The sequence below is a fragment of the Tachyglossus aculeatus genome, chromosome 12 (assembly GCF_015852505.1).
Source record: "Tachyglossus aculeatus isolate mTacAcu1 chromosome 12, mTacAcu1.pri, whole genome shotgun sequence".
NCBI lineage: Eukaryota > Metazoa > Chordata > Mammalia > Monotremata > Tachyglossidae > Tachyglossus > Tachyglossus aculeatus.
Genome location: NC_052077.1, coordinates 22,581,255 through 22,602,218, shown reverse-complemented (window position 1 = coordinate 22,602,218; position 20,964 = coordinate 22,581,255). Strand labels below are relative to the sequence as shown.

General features: G+C 39.7%; 1 protein-coding gene across 6 annotated transcripts in view; it reads left to right on the top strand.

Moving 5' to 3' along the window:
• The window catches only part of FBXW7 (F-box and WD repeat domain containing 7), a 166,538-nt gene that overhangs the window by 121,900 nt on the left and 23,674 nt on the right, over nt 1-20,964 (top strand). For all 6 annotated transcript variants that reach the window (XM_038755284.1, XM_038755283.1, XM_038755282.1 and 3 more), the window contains 2 exons: nt 11,106-11,188; nt 13,653-13,794. In XM_038755284.1, the coding sequence (XP_038611212.1) occupies nt 11,106-11,188; nt 13,653-13,794 (225 nt within the window). The remainder of the gene's footprint in view (nt 1-11,105; nt 11,189-13,652; nt 13,795-20,964) is intronic.

Here is a 20,964-nt window from a genome sequence, read left to right as displayed (position 1 = left end):
ATATTCTATATCAAATGATAGCCTTAAGATGTGAATTACTACCATTTGGTGACCTCAAGAACTCAGTTTTGCCAGAACATGGTCATTATGTGCATTTTGGGTAGACCAAAATAACTGAATTAGGGAATTTTTTTTTTTTTTTTTACCAAGTGCATGTGTCTTGATGCATCACAGGAAGTGTAGGAAGAATCCATGGGGCTGCAGAACCCAGTGTCTAGCATGGAGGAAGTACTGCAACTCAAACTTTCCTTAAACAGGGTTTTGATAGAATGCAATCCCTATGTTTTACGAGAACTGGATGAACTGAGGCTTCTCCTTCGGAGTTGGACCGAAGGAAGGTTACCACGTTAATTCCCAGCCTTGTTTGAATATCCTCAAATAGAAGCTTTAAATACTTGTGATTATGCCAAGTTGGATTTAGGTGAAAAAGATGGGAAAATTGGGTTTATCAAACTGAAAAAGTTCAGATCTTCCAAGTGACATTCATTTATTCAGTCGTATTTATTGAGCGCTTACTGTGTACAAAGCACTGTAGTAAGTGCTTGGGAGAGGATAAAACAACAACAAATTCCCTGCCCACAACAGGCTCACAGACATTCCTTGGATGCAACCCCTCTTTTTGTTCCTATCACCCCATCAGCCACCTTGTTTGTAATAGCTTATTTTAACTGCTTGTTAATTTCATTATTTGAATCAATCTTTTATCTTTGTATGCTTTTTAGTTTTTGAAAGTTCATCTTTCCCCCTCAGACTGTAAGCTCCTGGAGGGCAGGAATTGTGTCTCTTTTTCTCTTAGCTTTCTATGGGACGAGGAATGCAACCAACCTGATTAACTTGTATCTCCCTCAGCACTTAGAACAGTGCTTGACACACAGTAAATGCTAAAAAAGAATACTATTATCATTGGTAATAATCATGTTGCTCCCAAGTGTCTGGTGCTGGTCAGAGCACAGTATTGAGTGTTTGGGAACATAGAGGTAAAAGTCATGACACCTTTCTTTGAGGAGCTTTTATAGACATTCAGTAAATGCCATGGATGATGATGATGGTGGGGATGGTGGTGATGATCTGTATATTTCAAAACTTGCATCTAAGGTTCAGAAATTGACCCAAGTAACTTAGAATACTACTTAATTTTAAGGAAGGTGATATGACATGGTGCCTAAATAATAAAAGGGAAAAAGAATAGTTCTAATATTAAATTCGTCAACCAGACGTCTATAGTTAGAAAAAGATCCCAGAACAAATTATCCAAAAAGTTTCAGTAAACTTTTAGATCATAGAATTGAATGGGATAGCTTACTATCAGATTGCTTTCCCTTATAATAAAGGAGCAGCAAAAAGAGAAAATTACAGTTTGAATATCACTTCACACATTTTGATATTGAGATGAGAACAGACATATGCAAGAGGAGGAGAGAAAAGGCAGAATGGCACAATTTTAGAGAAGTCAAATTGAGGCAGTTTCGTAAGAAGCATTCTAGGCAAATTGGGAGTGGAGAGATGTAGGAGGAGAGGACTCCAGTTAGGAGAGAACACCAAAGTTGAAAAGATGGGAAAAAAAAAGGAAGAACTATAGAAACGCATATGACTCTGGCTCTTTTTTCCTTTCCTTTTTCACTTCCCTTTTCCTCTACCCACTTTCCAGTAGTTTTCTTAGAAGTATTTTAGTGAAGAAGGACTTGTGATTTTGTTCCCCTAAAAAGCTGAGTGAAAAGTACAAGAACTCATTTGTTGGCCCAAGTAATCATGAGACCTGGATTCTAGTCCCAGCTTTGCAAGGGGAGAATTTTACCTACTGCCGTCAATGGTGAAAGTTTCTGATTAATTCAGTGAGGCGGACGGACACAGCAGTAAGTCTGGAAAGCAGGTGGCTAGTGCAAGTGGCAAAGACCAAATTGGATACCAAAGGCTGCCTTCTGGGCTAAAGTGCTACAGCATGGCATCGGCATGGTGCTGCGATCGTTTTGCCTTAAGTGCATCTTGCACTTTGCAGTATGCTGTACCCCTGCATTCCACCTCACTTGTTGCACTCCATGCCCGAGTGTGGGCATAATTGGCGGGGGCAAAAGAGATTGAGTAGTGCTGACCAAAGCACTATCCCTAATCACATCCTTGGTGCAGGTTCTTGGGCCTAAGTGTCGGGAGTGAAGTTTGCCCATTGCCCTTTCTGGAAGACTCCATCGTCAGTGTAGAGTGAATTACCCACAAATGATAAATAGAGAATATTCTCTCAGGAAATTGGGATTTAGACATTTTGATATCACGTTCTTGGTGCAGGTTCTTGGGCCTGTCGGGAGTGAAGTTTGCCCATTGCCCTTTCTGGAAGACTCCATCATCAGTGTAGAGTGAATTACCCACAAATGATAAATAGAGAATATTCTCTTAGGAAATTGGGATTTAGACGTATTTTGATATCACGTCCTTGGTGCAGGTTCTTGGGCCTAAGTGTCGGGAGTGAAGTTTGCCCATTGCCCTTTCTGGAAGACTCCATCATCAGTGTAGAGTGAATTACCCACAAATGATAAATAGAGAATATTCTCTCAGGAAATTGGGATTTAGGCTTATTTTGATATCCATTCATGCTGCTCAGGGGAGAATATATACTTTTTAATACCTTTACGTTTTCCCATGTTTTTATATTTGTTCATTTTAGTCTCATTATTTTGGTCACAGAATGTAAGACTTACACATCATCATCATCAATCGTATTTACTGAGCGCTTACTGTGTGCAGAGCACTGTACTAAGCGCTTGGGAAGTACAAGTTGGCAACATATAGAGACAGTCCCTACCCAATAGTGGGCTCACAGTCTAAAAGAAAGTTCCATGTTGGTTATTCAAGCTGAATTATAAAACTACTTTTTGGGGAAAGTTAGTCTTGATTTCATAAACAGGTTTCACTAAATGTCTAGCTTTTTGGAAAAAAAAAGTCTTGGCTACTCAGTTTCATTTTTGTTGTATTATGCTTTAGTTTTCGTACTTGCTTATAAGTGCCGAACATCCATCATAGCTAATCCCTTACCACCACCACCACCTTTTCCATGCTGTAAGGGTGGCATTTTGAAGCCAATCTCTTTATACGAAGTGGTAAGAAAAATTCTTTATTCCTGAGGTCAGAGTTGTTTTTGAGCATCGAAAGTAATTTGAGGTAAAACAGTTTAAGAATCACTGGTTATTTTGCTAGTTCCAGGTCGTCCACGATGATTTAGAACCTCCTTATTATCACATTATTGAGGTTGTCTGTCCTTGTACTCCTGCAGGGTAAGAATAGCCTCAACTCATTATACTAACTGGATTTAAAAATGCCAGACATTCTGTAATACTGGAAGCCTCAAAACCTCATCCATGTAGTTCTGTTAAACAAAATGGAAAGAAGAGTAAACTGCCTTAGAGCTTTTAAATATTTCTTTCTGTCTTTATACCAGACTGTAAAAAAAAAGTTTAATAACAGAAACAATGTAATTTGGGGTGGTGTCTACCACACACACCTACATTTTCATGAGGAGAGCTGTGAGTTACTTAAGACTTTAGGGGACTTAAGTGGCACAGACATTGGCAAAAAAATGGCAGTGGATACTGAAATATAGTAATTTATAGGGATCTCTCTCTCTCTAGCAAAGTGTGTCCGCTGAAAGACCTTAATTTTTTTCTTTCACTTCCTTAAAAAAAAATTCTTAGATCGCTGAGTTATGTGAAAACTAGGTTGTTTTTTTTTGGGGGGGGGGGGGGGGGTTCCCCTGCCTTGTTCTGTTTTAATACTATTGCAGAGAAATCATGTTCCTGCCTGTTTTGTTTTTTTTTCCGGCTCCATGAAAGTGTAATTGTGAGAATCTTAGGATAGTGCTTGGCACATAGTAAGCGCTTAACAAATGCCATGATTATTATTCAGAACTGACTTCCTGTATAAATGGAAAAGTGGATGATATGCATATATTGGTATCTTTTTAAACAGGAGGCACCTGTTTTAGAAAAATGTCTTGGATCAAAGAACCTGTCAGTGAAAAAGTACACACCAGAAGGGCAATGGCAAAGGGTTAGTGAGGAGGCTTCAAAGAGTTTGGTTTGACCTCTGCGTGCTTGGCATTCCTTTTCACAGTTTAAAAGTTCCAAGCTGTCTCTCTCGCATCCAAAGAGCATGCTTGGGGCAAGAAACTCAGTTCTCTGTTAGGTGGTTTCCTTACTAAAAGCAGCAGATAGAAGAAAGTTGTCATGACAGTAAATGGCAAACTATTGATGTATGGATATGCTGACTTTCTCTTAATGATTTTTTTGAACTGGGGGGCTTTCAGGAGTGAAACAGACATATTATAAAAGTAGTTCAAAAAGCAGTCTAATTTTAAAATCCTCATCAATACCATCTAGTTGCTTTCGGACAAAGGAGCTTACTTCTGGTTGTGAGGTTGGCCTAGTCCAAGATCACAGAAAAGAATGGTGGTGCAGACAGGGGAGAATCCCTTAAATATGTGTTTAGGGAACAGTTAGTGTTTCTAAAGAATAGTTAGTTTTTCTAAGTACCCTAAGCAATTCACTGTCCCAACCATGCTTTAAAAAATATTTACCTGTGAGAGAATTTACATATGTGTATGCTGTTCTACAAATAATAGTTTGCCTTTCTGCACATTGTAGCGCTCAATCCGTGCCATTGATTGTTAATTTGTCTGAGGTAATGAATTAATCTAACAAACTCAGTTTTGATTCTAGTGAGAAAAATTGAGAGGCACGGAATTCTAGAGGGAGTTACATCCCGCCAAGATGGTGTCTTCTATTCAGTGTCTAGGTATGTCAGAAGAAATCTGAGTGTAAGATTGGCCGAATAATAATGTTAATAATGTTGGTATTTGTTAAGTGCTTACTATGTGCCAAGCACTGTTCTAAGTGTTGGGCAAGTGATTCACTCGGCCCCTTAGGCCTGGAAGAGAGTGAGGCAAAGAATCAACTCATTTAGGCTCTAAAGCATGGTGGCAATTTTACCTGGTTTTGTTCAGGTTTATATTATTACAAAATAATATCAATCAGTGATATTTATTAAGCATCTACTCTGTGCATAGGACAGTAGACGAAGACGCATCCCTGCTCATAAGGATTTTAAGTTGTAATTTGAGAAATTATTATGATGTATGTTTTAAATGGGATGACTTTCTATTTCGTTTCTTTTCTTGAAATGATAAACATTTTCCCTTTTAGAGTTCTGGTATCTCCTTACCGTTACTGTTCATGGAGACCGAAGAAAGTTGCATTATGGGAGGCTGAGAGGATCTTCTCTTTCACCCCTGTTTTCCAGGGTTAGCAATTGGTTCATATTAGCTGTGTCCACCTCAATTTGCTCGTGTCCACCTCAGTGCTTTAGTACAGTGCCTGTCACGTAGTAAGCGCTTAACAAATGCCATCATTATCGTTATTATTAGATACGGGAGCCGATTGGTCTCTCCAGCAGGGTAAGTGGTGACCCCTGAGCCAAGGTGAAACTCCAAATCGTGAAAGTGAAAGCACATATGTACATAGTAGCTCCTTTAGTTCTATGAGTTCTGAAATATTATCTAATAATGACCAAGACTCAGTCAATCAATGGTATTCATTGAGTGCTTATTACTAAGGGCTCATGAGAGTACAATACCACAGAGTTAATGATCACAGTGATCACAACCCTTTGTCAACCAACACTCATGGACCCCAAATCACAAGATTTCAAAAGCTAGGTTTTGCTCCTAAATTATGTAGTTATTATTGTTGGTGAAGGTGGAAATGGGCTTAAGATGCTGGACTTGCTAGACTGTAAAGCTTGCTAGTCTGGACTGCATCCAATCCGATTGGCTTGTATCCACCCCAGTGCATAGCACAGTGCCTAGTACACACAGTAAGTGTTTAACAAATACCACAATTATTATTATTGTTATTATCATTAACAGCGTGGCTCAGTGGAAAGAGCACGGGCTTTGGAGTCAGAGGTCATGGGTTCAGACCCTGACTTCGCCAATTGTCAGCTCTGTGCCTCAGTTACCTCATCTGTAAAATGGGGATTAAGACAGTGAGCCCCCTGTGGAACATCCTGATCACCCTGTAACCCCCCCGCCCAGTGCTTAGAACAGTGCTTTGCACATAGTAAGCGCTTAATAATTGCCATTATTATTATTATTATTAAAACCCTGGAGGGCACAGATCATGTCTACTTGATCTAGTGGATTCTCCCAAGTGTGTCGTACAGTGCTGTGCCCACTGTAAGTACTCAGTAATACCATTGATTGATTGACCACCACCACTCTACGCCTCCTGTGAACCAATGTCACTAACAGTAATAATAATAATGGCATTTATTAAGCACTTACTATGTGCAAAGCATTTTCTAAGCACTGGGGAGGTTACAGGGTAATCAGGTTGTCCCACGGGGAGCTCATAGTCTTCATCCCCATTTTACAGATGAGGTAACAGGCACAGAGAAGTTAAGTGACTTGCCCAAAGTCACACAGCTGACAATTGGCGGAGCTAGGATTTGAACCCATAACCTCTGACTCCAAAGCCCGTGCTCTTTCCACTGAGCCATGCTGCTTCTCCAACTACTTCCAATTAGGAACTAGTTCACTGAAGAATATTTTGATTTATTCAAAATAATCATCTCAATGTCTGCTGTATCCATAGGTCAAAAGGGAGATAAGAAAATTTGTAAAAGTTCAGAGAGAAGCAATATATGGTTCTATTTTTTGGTTCTTTACTTTTCTGCTGATTTTGATTGCTAATTTCAGTTTTCAAAAATTTCACTGCATTTTTAAATGGCTTGGTTGTGCAAATAAAATTTTCAAGTAAGGTTCCTTAATGATATTTATCTACCTAGAATTTCATATCTTCCTTATGAGTGTGTTTTATCATAATCACTCGTGTTACCTGAAGTAAATATAGCCTTAATAAGAGTCTGCCAAATGATACACTGCTACTGGCAGTATTTCTAGCAGGAAAAAAAAAGTTTGTCTTTTCTGAATCAACTTTTAAACTTTGAAATGAACTCTCGTGTACTTTAATTGTAGTAGCAAATTTTAACTCAGGAGAGTAGGAGTTAATTACCTAGGTCTAATAATAATGGGCCCTTCTGGCACACAGACTCTTACAAATGCCTTTTGAACTACTGTAGAACATAGTTTTGGGGGAAAGATGAAAATTGGTGCCATGTCTAGATTTTGAGTATGTTATCAGTACATACACTTAAGAAGACTTCAAATTTATAATTATTAGACTTTTCCATGAAAAGCAAGCAGAAATTTAAAAGCTTTTTAGAAGACAGACCTGCACATCTGTAGATTTCCTCAAGATCTGGATAATGAAGATGATGAAAATCATCAAATAAGTTGAGTTTATGCCATTAAAGTAAGGGAGATGGTTCAATTTTAACAGGAATGCTTTCATCTTAAACCTCAGCTCAGTGCTGATCCATGACTTAGGTTTATATAGGTTTCTAGACTGTGATCCCACTGTTGGGTAGGGACCGTCTCTATATGTTGCCAACTTGTACTTCCCAAGCGCTTAGTACAGTGCTCTGCACACAGTAAGCGCTCAATAAATACGATTAATTGATTGATTGATTGATATAACGATATAAAGGGAAGGTCGAAAGATGTATAAAAAATAGAAAAACTGGAGGATTATCCATTTCACAGTTACTTTATTCAAGGTGTGCAGTCCTACAGTATTGTCCTGTAGCACTTTGATCTATGTAATTTTTTTTTACTTGTTTGTCTTATCTGTGTGTGTGTGTGTGTGTCTGTGTGTGTGTCTGTGTGTGTAGAGCCAGCATAAAATATTTTGGTTTTCTCTTGGAGGTTGAGGGTTGCATTTGACATGTATCAACTGTACTGCCCACTTCCTCATAGAAAGGCAAATATAAAATCTAATCAGTGCATCCAGGGCTATGATCCGACTCAGTAGCAGAAATAGTCCTGCTTGGTTCAGTTGGGCAACCCTGAATGATGCAGCAATTCAAATTACCCAAAAAAAGGAGGGGGGGGGGGGGGGGATTCTACGTGCCGCCTACGACTTCTTCAGCGCATCGCATTCCCTCATCACGCAGATGAGACCCAAAAAGTTTGGGGTGGGGACAAGGGGACAAGAGCCGTCTTATTGCCTGCCCACGTTCTCCCCCACGGTCCCCCCACCAGGCTCAGCGGGTTCCGTGCTTCCGAGCTCCCTATGAAGCAGATCCCCATGTAATTGATGTGCAGCCTGCATTGCCGAAGCCTGGACTGCACCATTCCGTGAGCGAGGGAAGATGTAATCGGACCCCTCTGCTGCTGAGGGAGGAATCTGTTCAGTCAAGGCTTTGACAGGACACAGTCTCCTCCAATAATCGGCTCCGCTCCCTCTCATTCTTCTTCTGACTTCTCCTCAGTCAGGCTGCATGTATGTATGCGTGCCCAGAGAAGCGGTTTGATTCCTGAGCTGCATTGGCCTTTACAGTGGAGTTTCGCTGCTGGTTCGGCTGCCTGATCTTCCTCTTCTGACGTGCCTGAGCATGTCCACACTAGAGTCTGTGACATACCTGCCTGAAAAAGGTCTATATTGTCAGAGACTGCCAAGCAGCCGGATACACGGGGGCACAGAATCACTGAAGGGGAAAAATTCAGAAAACATGGGTTTCTACGGCACATTAAAAATGATTTTTTACAAAGTAAGTAACCGGCTTTCTTTTGGGTTGTCGTGTGCGTGTGTATGTGTGCGTGCTGGACTGGGAGGAAAATCGGTATCGTCAGAGATGGCTGCAGTATCCTCTAATTTTGGTGGGTGGTTAGATGGCTTGCATTTTGTTTTTACCCCGAATGAAGTCAAATAACAGAAAGACAGCATGGACTGTTAAAAAAAAAAAGCCTAGGGATCGGGATGAGGAACATCATTTGAAACGACGCATTTACCTTCAAAAAAATCCGTTCCGGTTTTGGAAATCTAGCCTTGCTGCATGCTGACCTGGAAACACTTTATCTTTAGTCGTTTTGAGTAGGTCTTCTTTCTGTGATTTTTTTCCTTAGCTCATCTGTCGTTTTCTCCTTTGAATGGTGGAAATGACACAACCCTTGACATTTGTGGGTACTCTCCTTTCTTTAACAGCGTAATGCCCCATTGTACCTGGTAAGAATGCAACACTGAATTTTGACTGCAAAATCATTCTAATCCGGAGACGATGTTATTTTACATGATTTTAGTGTTTCTAGAGAGAGGTCCCTATCAGGTAATTTGGCTGAAAGGATTTCTTTGATGTGAATTTTAGGGAATTTAGTTAATGGTAGTTTCCTGAGATGGAAAGTTTGCTTTTTGCATGGTAAACGTCAATTATGCCAGCGTATTTACTTGATAAACCGAGAAGTTTGAAAAGCCACTGTCGCAAACTTAATTAGAATAAATAGAAAGTTCCCCTTAATAATTGGGAAAAGAAAAATTCCCGAGATGGCTATTCAAAGACCAACTGGTTTTTCAGTGTATTATATTGCTGTCTTTCTGGTGCAGTGAAAAAAATTGCACCTAGTCTGCTTAAGCATTGCTGGCATTGAAGCTTTAATGCTTATTAATTTGTCCTTTGGAAAAGTACTTCCATTTGGAGAAGGGAAAACAAAGAGAATAGTGTTTTTCCAAAAAAAAAAAAAAGAGTTAATTTTAATAATGAGCTTGGAAAGTTCTGAAAACATAATAGGGCATTGCTTACGGCTAGTGATTCATGACCCAAAATATGATCAAGTTGTTTTTTTCTTTTTCCTTTAGGGCATACAATGTCTTTGCTCCGTTTTTCTGGCTTTGCCTAAATGATTTAAAAAATGGTGCCCATTGCCTAAAAGAGATATATGTGTGTGTGTGTGTGTGTGTGTGTGTGTGTGTGTGTGTGTTGTGGGGGGCCGTTGGTTCTGCTTTAGTGTTTATAGTGGAGCATGCTGTGTTATGGTGCTCCCATGTGAGACAGTAAGCAGGAAAACAAGGTGGCTGCAAGGCAGGCTATTTTTTCTGCTCATCTGAGAAAATATGATCTCTGGAATCTTTCTTTTTTCACTTTGAAGTAAAAAAAATCAATAAAAGAAGGATCCCTGAAAAATAAGGGAGAGGGTTTTTCATTTTAAATGGGAGGAGTAGGAGGGGGTATTCATTTTTACCATGAAATCTCATGTATTCGAAAACTGTAGGGAGATGAGAGATTCAAAGGCGCTCAGCTGGCTGATGGAAAAAAATACTCTATAAAAAGTGCAACTAAACATTTCAGCATTCTTTGAAAATGACCATTACATTGATCAAAAGTGCCAATTTGAAACATCCTTCTTATAAAAGGAGTAGCACTCAAAATTTGTAATAACTAACATGTAGTGGGACATGAGGAATACAATGTAGAATGTGTATATATCATTTTGCTTCAATTTTTAAAGTTGCTTAACTTGGCGTAATTTTTTTTAGTACCACGTAAACCCATATATAGTTAATACTGTTTGGTGCATTTGCTGATAATCCTAACTCTTCCTTCTGAAGAACTTGCCTTTTTTCTGTTAAATATCTTTTTTAGCAATTTTACAGACTTGCTTTCCTTTGCTTTCCTATTCATTATTTATTTTTAGATCTCTGCTAACATTCCAGATGAGAATTTATTGAAAATTTTCCCCACCGCTTGGTAAATATCTGTCAGTGCCAAATAACATGAACCAAATAACATGAACCAAAATTATTTATAAATGTTGCATTTTTTTATTCCCTAAAATATGTACTTGGGGGTTGAGGATGATAAGGGCAGGTGGAAGGAGGTCAACTTACATTGTATCTTTTCCAAATGTGGATGAATGTGAAATGTGTCTTATTTACCATATGTCTGTACCCATTAGATAGGGCTATTCTCAAGGAATATAGCGATAAGCATCAATTTTCAAAATCCTCAACTTGGGTTCTAGACTGGCGAAAATACCAATATTTCTGTTCTGCCTCTTAGGCTAGATGGGTAAAGTGTAAGTGAATGACTGTGTAGGCTAAAACCTTCCATAAGTTGCATTTTAAGATATTTTTGAGAAGCCCAATGAACATAGCAAAATTAGAAATTCTACTTCAGATCTGGTGGCCTGGCCATAAAAGAAGAAAATTAATATTTGTTTTACCTTCTAGATGAAAAGGAAGTTGGATCATGGCTCCGAGGTTCGTTCTTTTTCTCTGGGAAAGAAACCGTGCAAAGTCCCAGAATACACAAGGTAATTAAATGGAATAACAGACCCTCCGTTCACGATACTCATGTACAGCCTGTCCCTCCAGATGCTCAGTCTCAACACTGCTTCACTTTCATTATAACCCATTGTAATGGCAGTGGAAAAAGAGAGAAAGAGAGAGAGAGTGTGTGTGTGTGTGTGTGTGTGTGTGTGTGTGTCCCCTCCCCGCCCCCCTCCAAGCAGGTAGTTTATTTGGTGGAAAATCACCAGAAAGTGGGAATTTACAGATTTAAAGTGAAATAGGATTGTCCCATTTCCCTGTTGCGGATTTGCATTCCTAATTCAGGGCCTTTACTGATGAATTTTCCACAGGCAGAAGCTGTCTCTTAAGGAGAAAATATCTGAGTAAAATTTAAGAGGCACAGTTCTCCAGGAGAGGAAATCCCAAAATGTAGTGACTGTATCAAGTTGCTATGGCAACTGCAGTTCTAGGGTGAAAATTTATATATGCAGAACTGAACAAATTCTTAGCAAGTAAAACCCTTCTCATAATTACTAACCAGATTATATTTCATAAATCTGAAATACAGAACTCATTTATGTAGCCTATATTTTCTTTTCTCAAAACCAAATGTCAATTTTCAGTCTCAGCCTTAGAGTTACCATAACAACTAGATACAATAATTGTTATTATTTTTTATCTTGCTTTGTTACAACATTTTTTGAATTTTACATCGCCCTAAAACTTTCTACTGCAATAAAATGAGCTTTAATTTAAGTATACCGTGTATTCAGTGATTGATTGGAAGTCGTTGAGAGTCCGTTTTGCACCATTTGAAATTGATTTGATAGAATAGCTTCAAAATTTAATTTAGCACTTGAACTATATTTTCAGAAGGTTTTTGAATAATCGGTCAAAGTTGGGATTTGTAGTCTAATGTGTCCTATATTCATAAAACAAAAAAACATAAGAAATGAATGATTGTTTTAGACATTTCTCCTTTTATGACAATCCTTTTTTCAAAAGGTTGATTTTCATATAATTTCATATAAAACAGATTTAAAACCTCCTGTTATGTAATTTTGTTGCTGGGCAGATCACTTTTCTTAGGCATATCACTCTTGCTGAAATAAAAATATATTTATTGGGGTTTTTTTTCTCCTCTGTAGGTAAATTAAGAGCATTTGCTAAGCACAATTCTCTAGCAATAGCAAAGGAGTTTATGTTTATAGTTTTTTTTTGGCCTTATCCCAAAATAGGAAAGGGGTCACTTACCTGTCTCCAAATTATTTTCATCTAATTTGAACAGGTATCATTATTCCTTAAGTTTTACAGAATTAAGAATCAAGATTTTGAATACCAATGATTAGAGCTAAAATATAAAGCGTCATATGCACATTGGTTGGTAATGTTGCTCTAAAGCAATCCGTTATATCCAGTAAAATTTTCAATAGTACCGTATTTTCAAAAAATAAGCATAGTAAAAAATCTCCAGTGACCAGAGGTACTTAGGGAATTTTCACTGAATTTTGCATGATCTGTAGTGTTATCTCTATTAAAATATATTTTATATGAAAATGGTTCAATATTTTTAAGCAGGGCTTTCTTACTGTGTGGTATCATACTAAACCTTGAATATGTTGCTTAAAAATTGCAGGTTGTGGTTACTTTGGAAGATCTTTTCATGTGGCTACTGGCATGGTTCGTACTGGGCCAGAGACTTGTTTTCCAGGGCTTATCTTTTAATACAAAGAGAATGAGGTGCCTTTTATTGCACTTTAGATAAAGCCTTGGGCTTACATATGCTCAAAGCAGGTATCAATTTATTGTAGTCCCAGGATACACAAGTTTATTTACTTCATTGTCTATGTAGCTAGCCTATTAAGAAATGTAAAACGCTGTATGGGTTACTAATTTGGAATTTTTTTTCAAGGTCTCCTGAATAGGATAAATAATATGTTTACTTTTTGTCTTTCAGCTTCAGAAATAATGTTGCTTAGCAAAGTTCAGAAATTATTTAAATACCAACTAATAAGCCCCAGTGTCATCCAAAAAATCAGGCCTTAAATTTAAAAATTTGACTTATTTTCCAGGAAGCTTCATGCCAAATTGTATTTCCTTTCAGAAGGATAAATGTCTAAACTCTAGATTCCCGGTTCACTGGCGATGAAGCATTTTGGAAGGACGGCACCTGTTGGTTTGAAGGGCAACGAGAGATTTTGGCAGTCGCATTTTCACGTGCAGCTCCTCCTGGCCATATTAGCCTTGTTTCTCGGCCATTCTGGAGCGAAGAGACGTGCTGCACTGGTAGTAACAGGTGGCTCTGGGGGAGGAAGACTCTTAACTCCAGGATTAGAAAATAGATTTTGTGCTCCTCCTTTCCCCTGAAGACTACAGAAGTGCAAGCTAGAACCATTAGATCTGAATTATTGACTTTGGAGCCTTAAAAACGTCACATTCTCAATATAAAATTATCTTTGTGGCTTCCACTTCCTCTGTATTTTGTAGCACTACTGGGCTTGTGCCATGTTCAGCAACACCAACCACCTTTGGGGACCTGAGAGCAGCCAATGGCCAAGGTCAGCAGCGACGCCGGATCACCTCTGTCCAACCACCTACCGGCCTCCAGGAATGGCTGAAAATGTTTCAGGTGACCCACGCCTAAATAACATTTCCTCTTCATCGGTCCTCTGCCTGGAATATTTATTAGGACCTCTGAGCGCACCCATCACCCATCAGAGTTTTGCCTCAACTTGTTCATTAGGTTTGGGAAAGCAAATCGCTCTTCCATTTCTTCGTTGTGCAGTCGTACTTGAGGATCCAAGAAATCCTTCAGAATGTGAAATAAAATTGTGTGCGGTTAATTTATAATCGGTCTAGAACCGTGGTCCCTGTCATTTAAAAAAAAAACTGCAAGAAGGCATTTGGAGCAACTATAAAATTATCGAAGTTGTATGTTTATCCTAAATTTGTAAATTTTACCGAGTAACGTTAGATCCCTTAATGCGTGCTGCTGTGCTAGATGCTCTTACTGCAAATTAGTTACTTAGCATATTGTTAAAAAATCTGGGAAAGTAAATTCACTTATTGAGGTAGAATAATTACTTGGATGAATTTCAAGATTTTTTATTTTTTTCAGGAATTTAATTCCAGCTGTTCCTGGGTTCCTAAATATTTTACTATGCTTTAAAAATAAATGCAAAGAGATTTCCTTATCCTGGAAACCTCCTGCTGTGCTGCAGGCAGTTCATATGAAGGATATGCTATGCATCTACAAAATGAATGCAGTAGAACTCGGACAAGACCTAACACTTTCACTAAAGGTTACATTGATGAAAATTGGTTTTTAATAGTGCTGTTAGAAGAAATGTAATAAGTTCTTAATAAGAACTTGTAATATTTTTATTTTTATGAGGATTTTTAAGAATTGACAGTTATCTAAGAGGAGAATAGCACGATAGGCATTGTGTCCGATAGTAGATAGTCCCCAGCAGCAAATAAATATTCTTCTAACATCTTTTTTATAACTGAGACCTGGGATCAATGTATACACCCATGTGAGTTTTCAAGATACTTATATCTTATGACTTCTTAATCTTAAAGATCTTAAAATAATGTATGAAATGAACTGTAAACACGATGATAAGGTGGGTGTTAGAGTCTTCATGAGCACAACATAAATTTAGGTTTGTGATGCGTATAGTGGTCTGTCTCTCCAACTGCTTCTTTTAATCTTTAGTTTATTAAATCCTGTGGCCATTCTTGCTTGCTTATTTATATATCCTGAACTTGATTAATTGAGACATTAGTAACCCCAGGGAAAATCAAGCAGCTTCTTTAGTAGAAGAGAATGGAACGTGAGGAAGCAAGCGATTGGGTAATCACAAATTTTAGATCCAAAATTTGATTTTAGGATCCTTGAATTATATGTTTGCAAATTATGGTTCTGGATCGAAAACCGTCATGGAAATTAAGTTCAGGTGCAACTGTATTTCAAGGTGACTGGCTGTACTTACTAAAATAAATTCTTAGGATTTCAATCAGTAGTATCCATTAAATTATTGAGGGCTTACTCTATTAAGTGCTTGGGAGAGTACAGTAGTATAGTAAACCTGATCTCTGCCCTCAAGAAACTTACAATTTAGCAGGAAAGACAGATGCTAAAATAAATTATAGAAAGGAGGCAGTAATCGAATATAAATTTATACCTACCTTTTCTGTATAGCACATGTGTTAGGGGTCTGAAAAATTGGACCGGCACATTAATGAGCTTACCTTTCAGCAAGATGCAGCTCCTCTGTAAAAAAAGAAATTGTTTGCTCTGTCTTCTCCTCCTGCCCCACCTAGAAACAGTTTCCAGCCTAGAGCAGCAGCAAAGATTTAAAGAACTGAGCAGGGTATGGGTGAGAAGGAGAGGAATCCGCTCTCTTCTTCTCATCTTTCCTTGGGTCTTTTCTACCCACCTTCTGGAGGCAGATCTTGGCTGTTTCGCAGGGCCGCACCCTGTGACTGAAGCACTGAACAACATTAACAAGCCACTGAGCTTCAAGGTAGAAAGAGGGTGAGAAGGGAGCTTCCTTTGCCCCTTTCTTCTTCCTTTTCCCTCCTCCCTTCTTCCTTCCTCATTTTCCACCCGGAGTTTGCTACTTCATTTTAACATTGAGCAAACTCTAGACTGGAGGCAGCACTGTGAAGCGGGGCAGACTTTTCCAACAAAACCATGTTAAATCCATGCCTGAGCTGAAGCAGACCATATACATGTCATTAGATTTAATCCAAATAAAGCACACATTTAGTACAGTGCTCCAGAAAGACTCATGAGGTTTTTTTTTTTAGGTCATTTCCTCACAGACAAATGCAAATATGATGGGGAAATCATTCTCTCCAGTATTAGTATTGTCACGACTATTTGCCGACTCAAAATCTGGATTCAAATTCTGAAGGAACTGACCTCTCCCTTTTCAAGGCAGAGTTGAGACATACTTCTAAGACCGTATAGACGGGAAGCTTTTTTTTCTTTCCCACATGGTTCATGGTTATCCGTTTGGCCTCTTGTCCAATTTACACATTTAAATAGGGAAGAAGATTCTGCCAAATGATTAGTCTTTAAAAAGAGAAATTTACGATTCCCCCCACACTAAAGACATATTATTGATAGAATTTTGTACAGTGCTAACTTCTTAATGAATAAGTCATGACTTAACTGTCCAAAAAACAGGATAGTTAAGTAATCAATCAATCAATCGTATTTATTGAGCGCTTACTGTGTGCTGAGCACTGTACTAAGCGCTTGGGAAGTACAAGTTGGCAACATATAGGGACAGTCCCTACCCAACAGTGGGCTAGAAGCCAGAAAGTATATTTTTACTCTCCAGAATGTTTTAGCAAGGCTGCATGCTGCAAAATGAAATTGAACAATCAGCCAGAGCTGCCACTTTCAAATATGGAAAATACAACATCTGGAGCAAAAGTTGTCAAAGCAGTTAGGAAGATACGGCATTTGGAATTATCCCTGGAGGTAGACGGCCATCTAAGTTATTTTAAGATAAGTATTCTTTAACAAAGTTATTAATTATTAATAAAAGGCCAACTAAATGCTTTAGTCCTTTGAGCGCCATATCTTCTGGGGCACCCAGAGTCTAAACTGTACTATTTTTGTCTTTATTTTCCAGTGTTGGTGCCTGCATTGGTAGAAATAAAGCACTTGCCTAAAGGCTTTCGGTGTTAAATCCTAACTAGTAGAAACAATTTAATTTTATAGTGAAGGAGGGTCATGCATTGTGTTAAATTTTGACCTATGTGGTGGAATTGAGGGATAATTAAACTGGCAAAATCTCTTTGAACACACTGTAGGGACACAGTGAGGGTTGAATTTTCTCTTATGTAACTATCAAAATGGGAAAGCCTGTCCTGTTACCATTCAGCTATTGCTCCTAAGCCAGTGCTGTAGCCACGTACTCCTCTCCTTGATTTGTAAATTGAATAAGAACAAGTGATGCAGTACTTGGATCAGAGGAAATGTAAACTGAATGGCACTCACTACAAAAGCAAAGGTCAAATTAAAGACAAAATGCAGGAATGGAGCACATGTTTGAATTTTTGACAACCAAGGATTCCAATTTCTTGGTAACCCAACCGATGTCCTTGGTAGCTTTTGGTAGAGAAGTCTGGGTGCCACGTGTCCCTTTGGTCTCTCGACAGCTGGTCTCCTGACAGAGGACCAAGAGAGATGGAACTGGGGCAGGAAGAGTGGGAGGGAATCTTGGTAGGGGAAGGCAGCAGGAGGTAGCCAGAGAAATAGTCATTCAGTCAGTCGTAGTTATTAAGCACTTTCCATCTGCAGAGCAGTTTCCTAAGCGCTTGGAAAGTACATTTCGACAACAGATAGAGACAATCCCTACCCACCAACAGGATCACAGTCTAGAAGGGGGAGACAGACAACAAAACAAAACAAGTAGACAGGCATCATTAGCATCAAAATAGATAAATAGAATTATAGATATACACATCATTAATAAAATAAATATAAGGCAACCTCAATCAGTCAATCGTATCAATCATATTTATTGAGCACCTACTGTGTTCAGAGTACTGTAATAATAATAATAATTATGGTATTTGTTAAGCGTACTGTGTGCTAGGCACTGTACTAAGCACTGGGGTGGATACAAGCAAATTGCGTTGGACACATCCCTGTCCCATGTGGGACTCACAGCCTCAATCCCCATTTTACAGATGAGGGAACTGAAGCACAGAGAAGTTGTGATTTGCTCAAGGTCACACAGCAGACTAGTGGTGGAGCTGAGATTAGAACCCATGACTTCATGTCTACAAGGCCTATGCTCTGCCTCCATGCTGCTTCTCTACTGAACTAAACACTTGGGAGATGCAATATAATAGAGTTGGTAGACACGTTCCCTGTCAACAGTGAGCTTGCAGTCTAGAGGGGGATACAGACACTAATATAAATACATAAATCACAGTGCAAGGGTGAGCCGACTGTTGGGTAGGGACTGTCTCTATATGTTGCCAACTTGTACTTCCCAAGCGCTTAGTACAGTGCTCTGCACACAGTAAGCGCTCAATAAATACGATTGATGATAGTAGGGAGTGGGAGAAGAGAAAATGAGGGCTTACTTGGGGAAGACCTCTTGGAGGAAGGGAAGAAGGCAGAGGAACTGCTGAAAGAGGTGACCATGGGGAGTCTGACTCAACAACTTCCCTGCTACTCGTCCCCAAAGTGTCAGGGCTCCACGTCACCCTTCTAGCCTCCTCAGAGTTTCGAGGGTCAGAAACTCTCCACAAGGACCATTTCTGGAAGCAGATCAGCATCATTACATTCATAGAAGAAAGAATAGCCCTGATTGGAGGGTTTTTTATGTCAAGTATCGATGACAAAATGCGTTTAAGGGACATTGTCTTTAAATTCACATTTCCTAAAACACTTTTTAAAGAAAATTTAGCCTACCTCAAAGATCTTAGTATTTTGCATTTGAAAAATGGGGCTAGCAGGTAGCAAGACAAGCCCCTAAACTATTTTTTGAAAGTTTTTCCTTCAAGTTAGAGGCCTTTAAAGTAGCACACCCCATCTGGCCTCCATTTAATTGGTTTTTAGATTTCATGTTAATAGTCGTCATCATGCAGACCTGCCAAGAAGGTGGTGCCTTTAGTTTTGATCAACAGGATCCACTGAAGGTGAGGTGCAAGGTTAAGGAAAAGGTGCATATGACACAGGGTTCTTGCAGAGAGTAAGGCAGGGAACGTAACTTCCAACTCGGTTTAATTGTACTCTCCCATGTGCTTAATAACAGCGCTTTGCATACACTAAGCATTCAATAAATACAATGATTGATTGAGGAAGCAGCTCCGGGGTTAAGAATGAGCAGGAAGACTGACCTTACTTAAGGAGTTGGGCTTGGACTAGAACTGGGAGAAATTTTGTAGCCCATGGTCAACCTTATAAAGGCCTTGGCGTCCCAGGTGGGTGGAAAGGTTAAAAAGGATCTTATTGAAAGAGCTGATCTTAGAAGGTCTACAACGGAAACTGTCTCAAAAGCCATGAGCCACTGTGCTTACCCAGTGCCCTTTGCATAGGGGACAGTGGAGATTAAAAGTCAAATGGCCTCTGGGTCGTGACATAAAAGCAAAGGGACCCTCGGTAGTGTGCTGCGTAGGCTGGATGGATCAATACAGAGCCAGCCCTGTAGTGCCCTGGATGGCCTTAGCCCATGTTTGACAACAAAGATGGACAGAAAGGACAAACATATTTAAAAATGGACATTAACCATTTCATCTGCTGACATTGGAGTCATGCCAAGACTATTCAGGTCTGCCCACAGAGTCACAGCCTTTGCTAATCACCCCACCCTCAGCCCCACAGCACTTAAGTACATAGATACAAATTATTTATTTATATTAATGTCCATCCCCCCTGCCAGACTGCAAGCTCACTGTGGGCAGGGAACTTGTCTACCAACTCCATTGTGTTGCTCAATCAAAAGTGTTTGGTACAGGGCTCCACACAAAGTAAGCACTCAATAAATGCTATTGATTGAAGAGTCTTCACTCTGTTGCATATACATCCCTCTGCCTTTGAATTGCTTCTTTAAATTCAAGGTTCGGGTAGATTGGAGCAGGGAGGATTTGTGTGGGTTTTGGGTTGGCTCAGTACAGGGAGCCCAGATGGCTCCTTGCTCTCACACTCATCCCATTTCTCCCTCCTATTTTGGACTTTCTGGAGCTAGCAGTAATGGCAGGCATGCCAGCACACCGGCCGGATGGATCTCACATACACAGAGCAACCGCCATGATCATTTGCTCGCGATAGTGTCATACCAATTCCCTTCTCCGGACAGTGAGGTGACGCGGGCCACGTTCCACGCCTGGGCAGCCGGGATCTAACCCAGACTTTTGATTCCTCCCACTTTTTCTGCTCCTGCAGCCTGGCGATTCCAGTTGGCATTCACTTCCAGGAGCAGCTTATTCCCTTTGGCCTCATAGTACTTTGGTGAAAACCAGTACACAGTTGTAGAGGGCTCTGGGAAAACTGAAATCTTATTTGGGCATCTCCTTCACTGCTGCCACCTCACTGTGCAGATATAAAATCCGGAGCCAGGATTTCTTTGCTCAGCGGGACAGTTAGAAACATTTACAAATAGGAGACACTGTTATGATGGGTTCGGTATGGCTAAATAGGTTTTTGCTGCTCCCCAAGAAACTTTGGGTGCCATTGGCTCTGCCTCTCCCTCTGCTTCTGGCTTTTTGAGGGTTCAGAGTAGAAGGGAAAGCAGTGGAAGGAGTCCAGATCCCCTGTGAGGAACTGGAAGTCTCCATCATAGTCTTTGGCTGCATTCGCTTCCCCCACAGAGAAGCAGCATGGACTAGTGGCTGGAGCATGGGCCTGGGGGCCAGGAGGACCTGGATTCTAATCCCAGCCCCGCCATTTCTCTGCTGTGTGACCTTGGGAAGTCACTTAACTTCTCTGTGCCTCAGTTACCTCATATGTAAAATGAGGATTAATTCTGTGAGCCCCCTGTGGGATAGGGACTGTGTCCAACTTGATTATATCTATCCCAGCACCTAGTACAGTGCCTGGATTATAGTAAGCATTTAACAAATGCCATTTAAAAAAATCATCCACTGTCTCTGTAGAGGGCTCCTATAATGATGGCATTTATTAAGCACTTACTATGTGCAAAGCACTGTTCTAAGCGCTGGGGAGGTTACAAGGTGATCAGGTTGTCCCACAGGGGGCTCACAGTCTTAATCCCCATTTTACAGATGAGGTATCTGAGACACAGAGAAGTGAAGTGACTTGCCC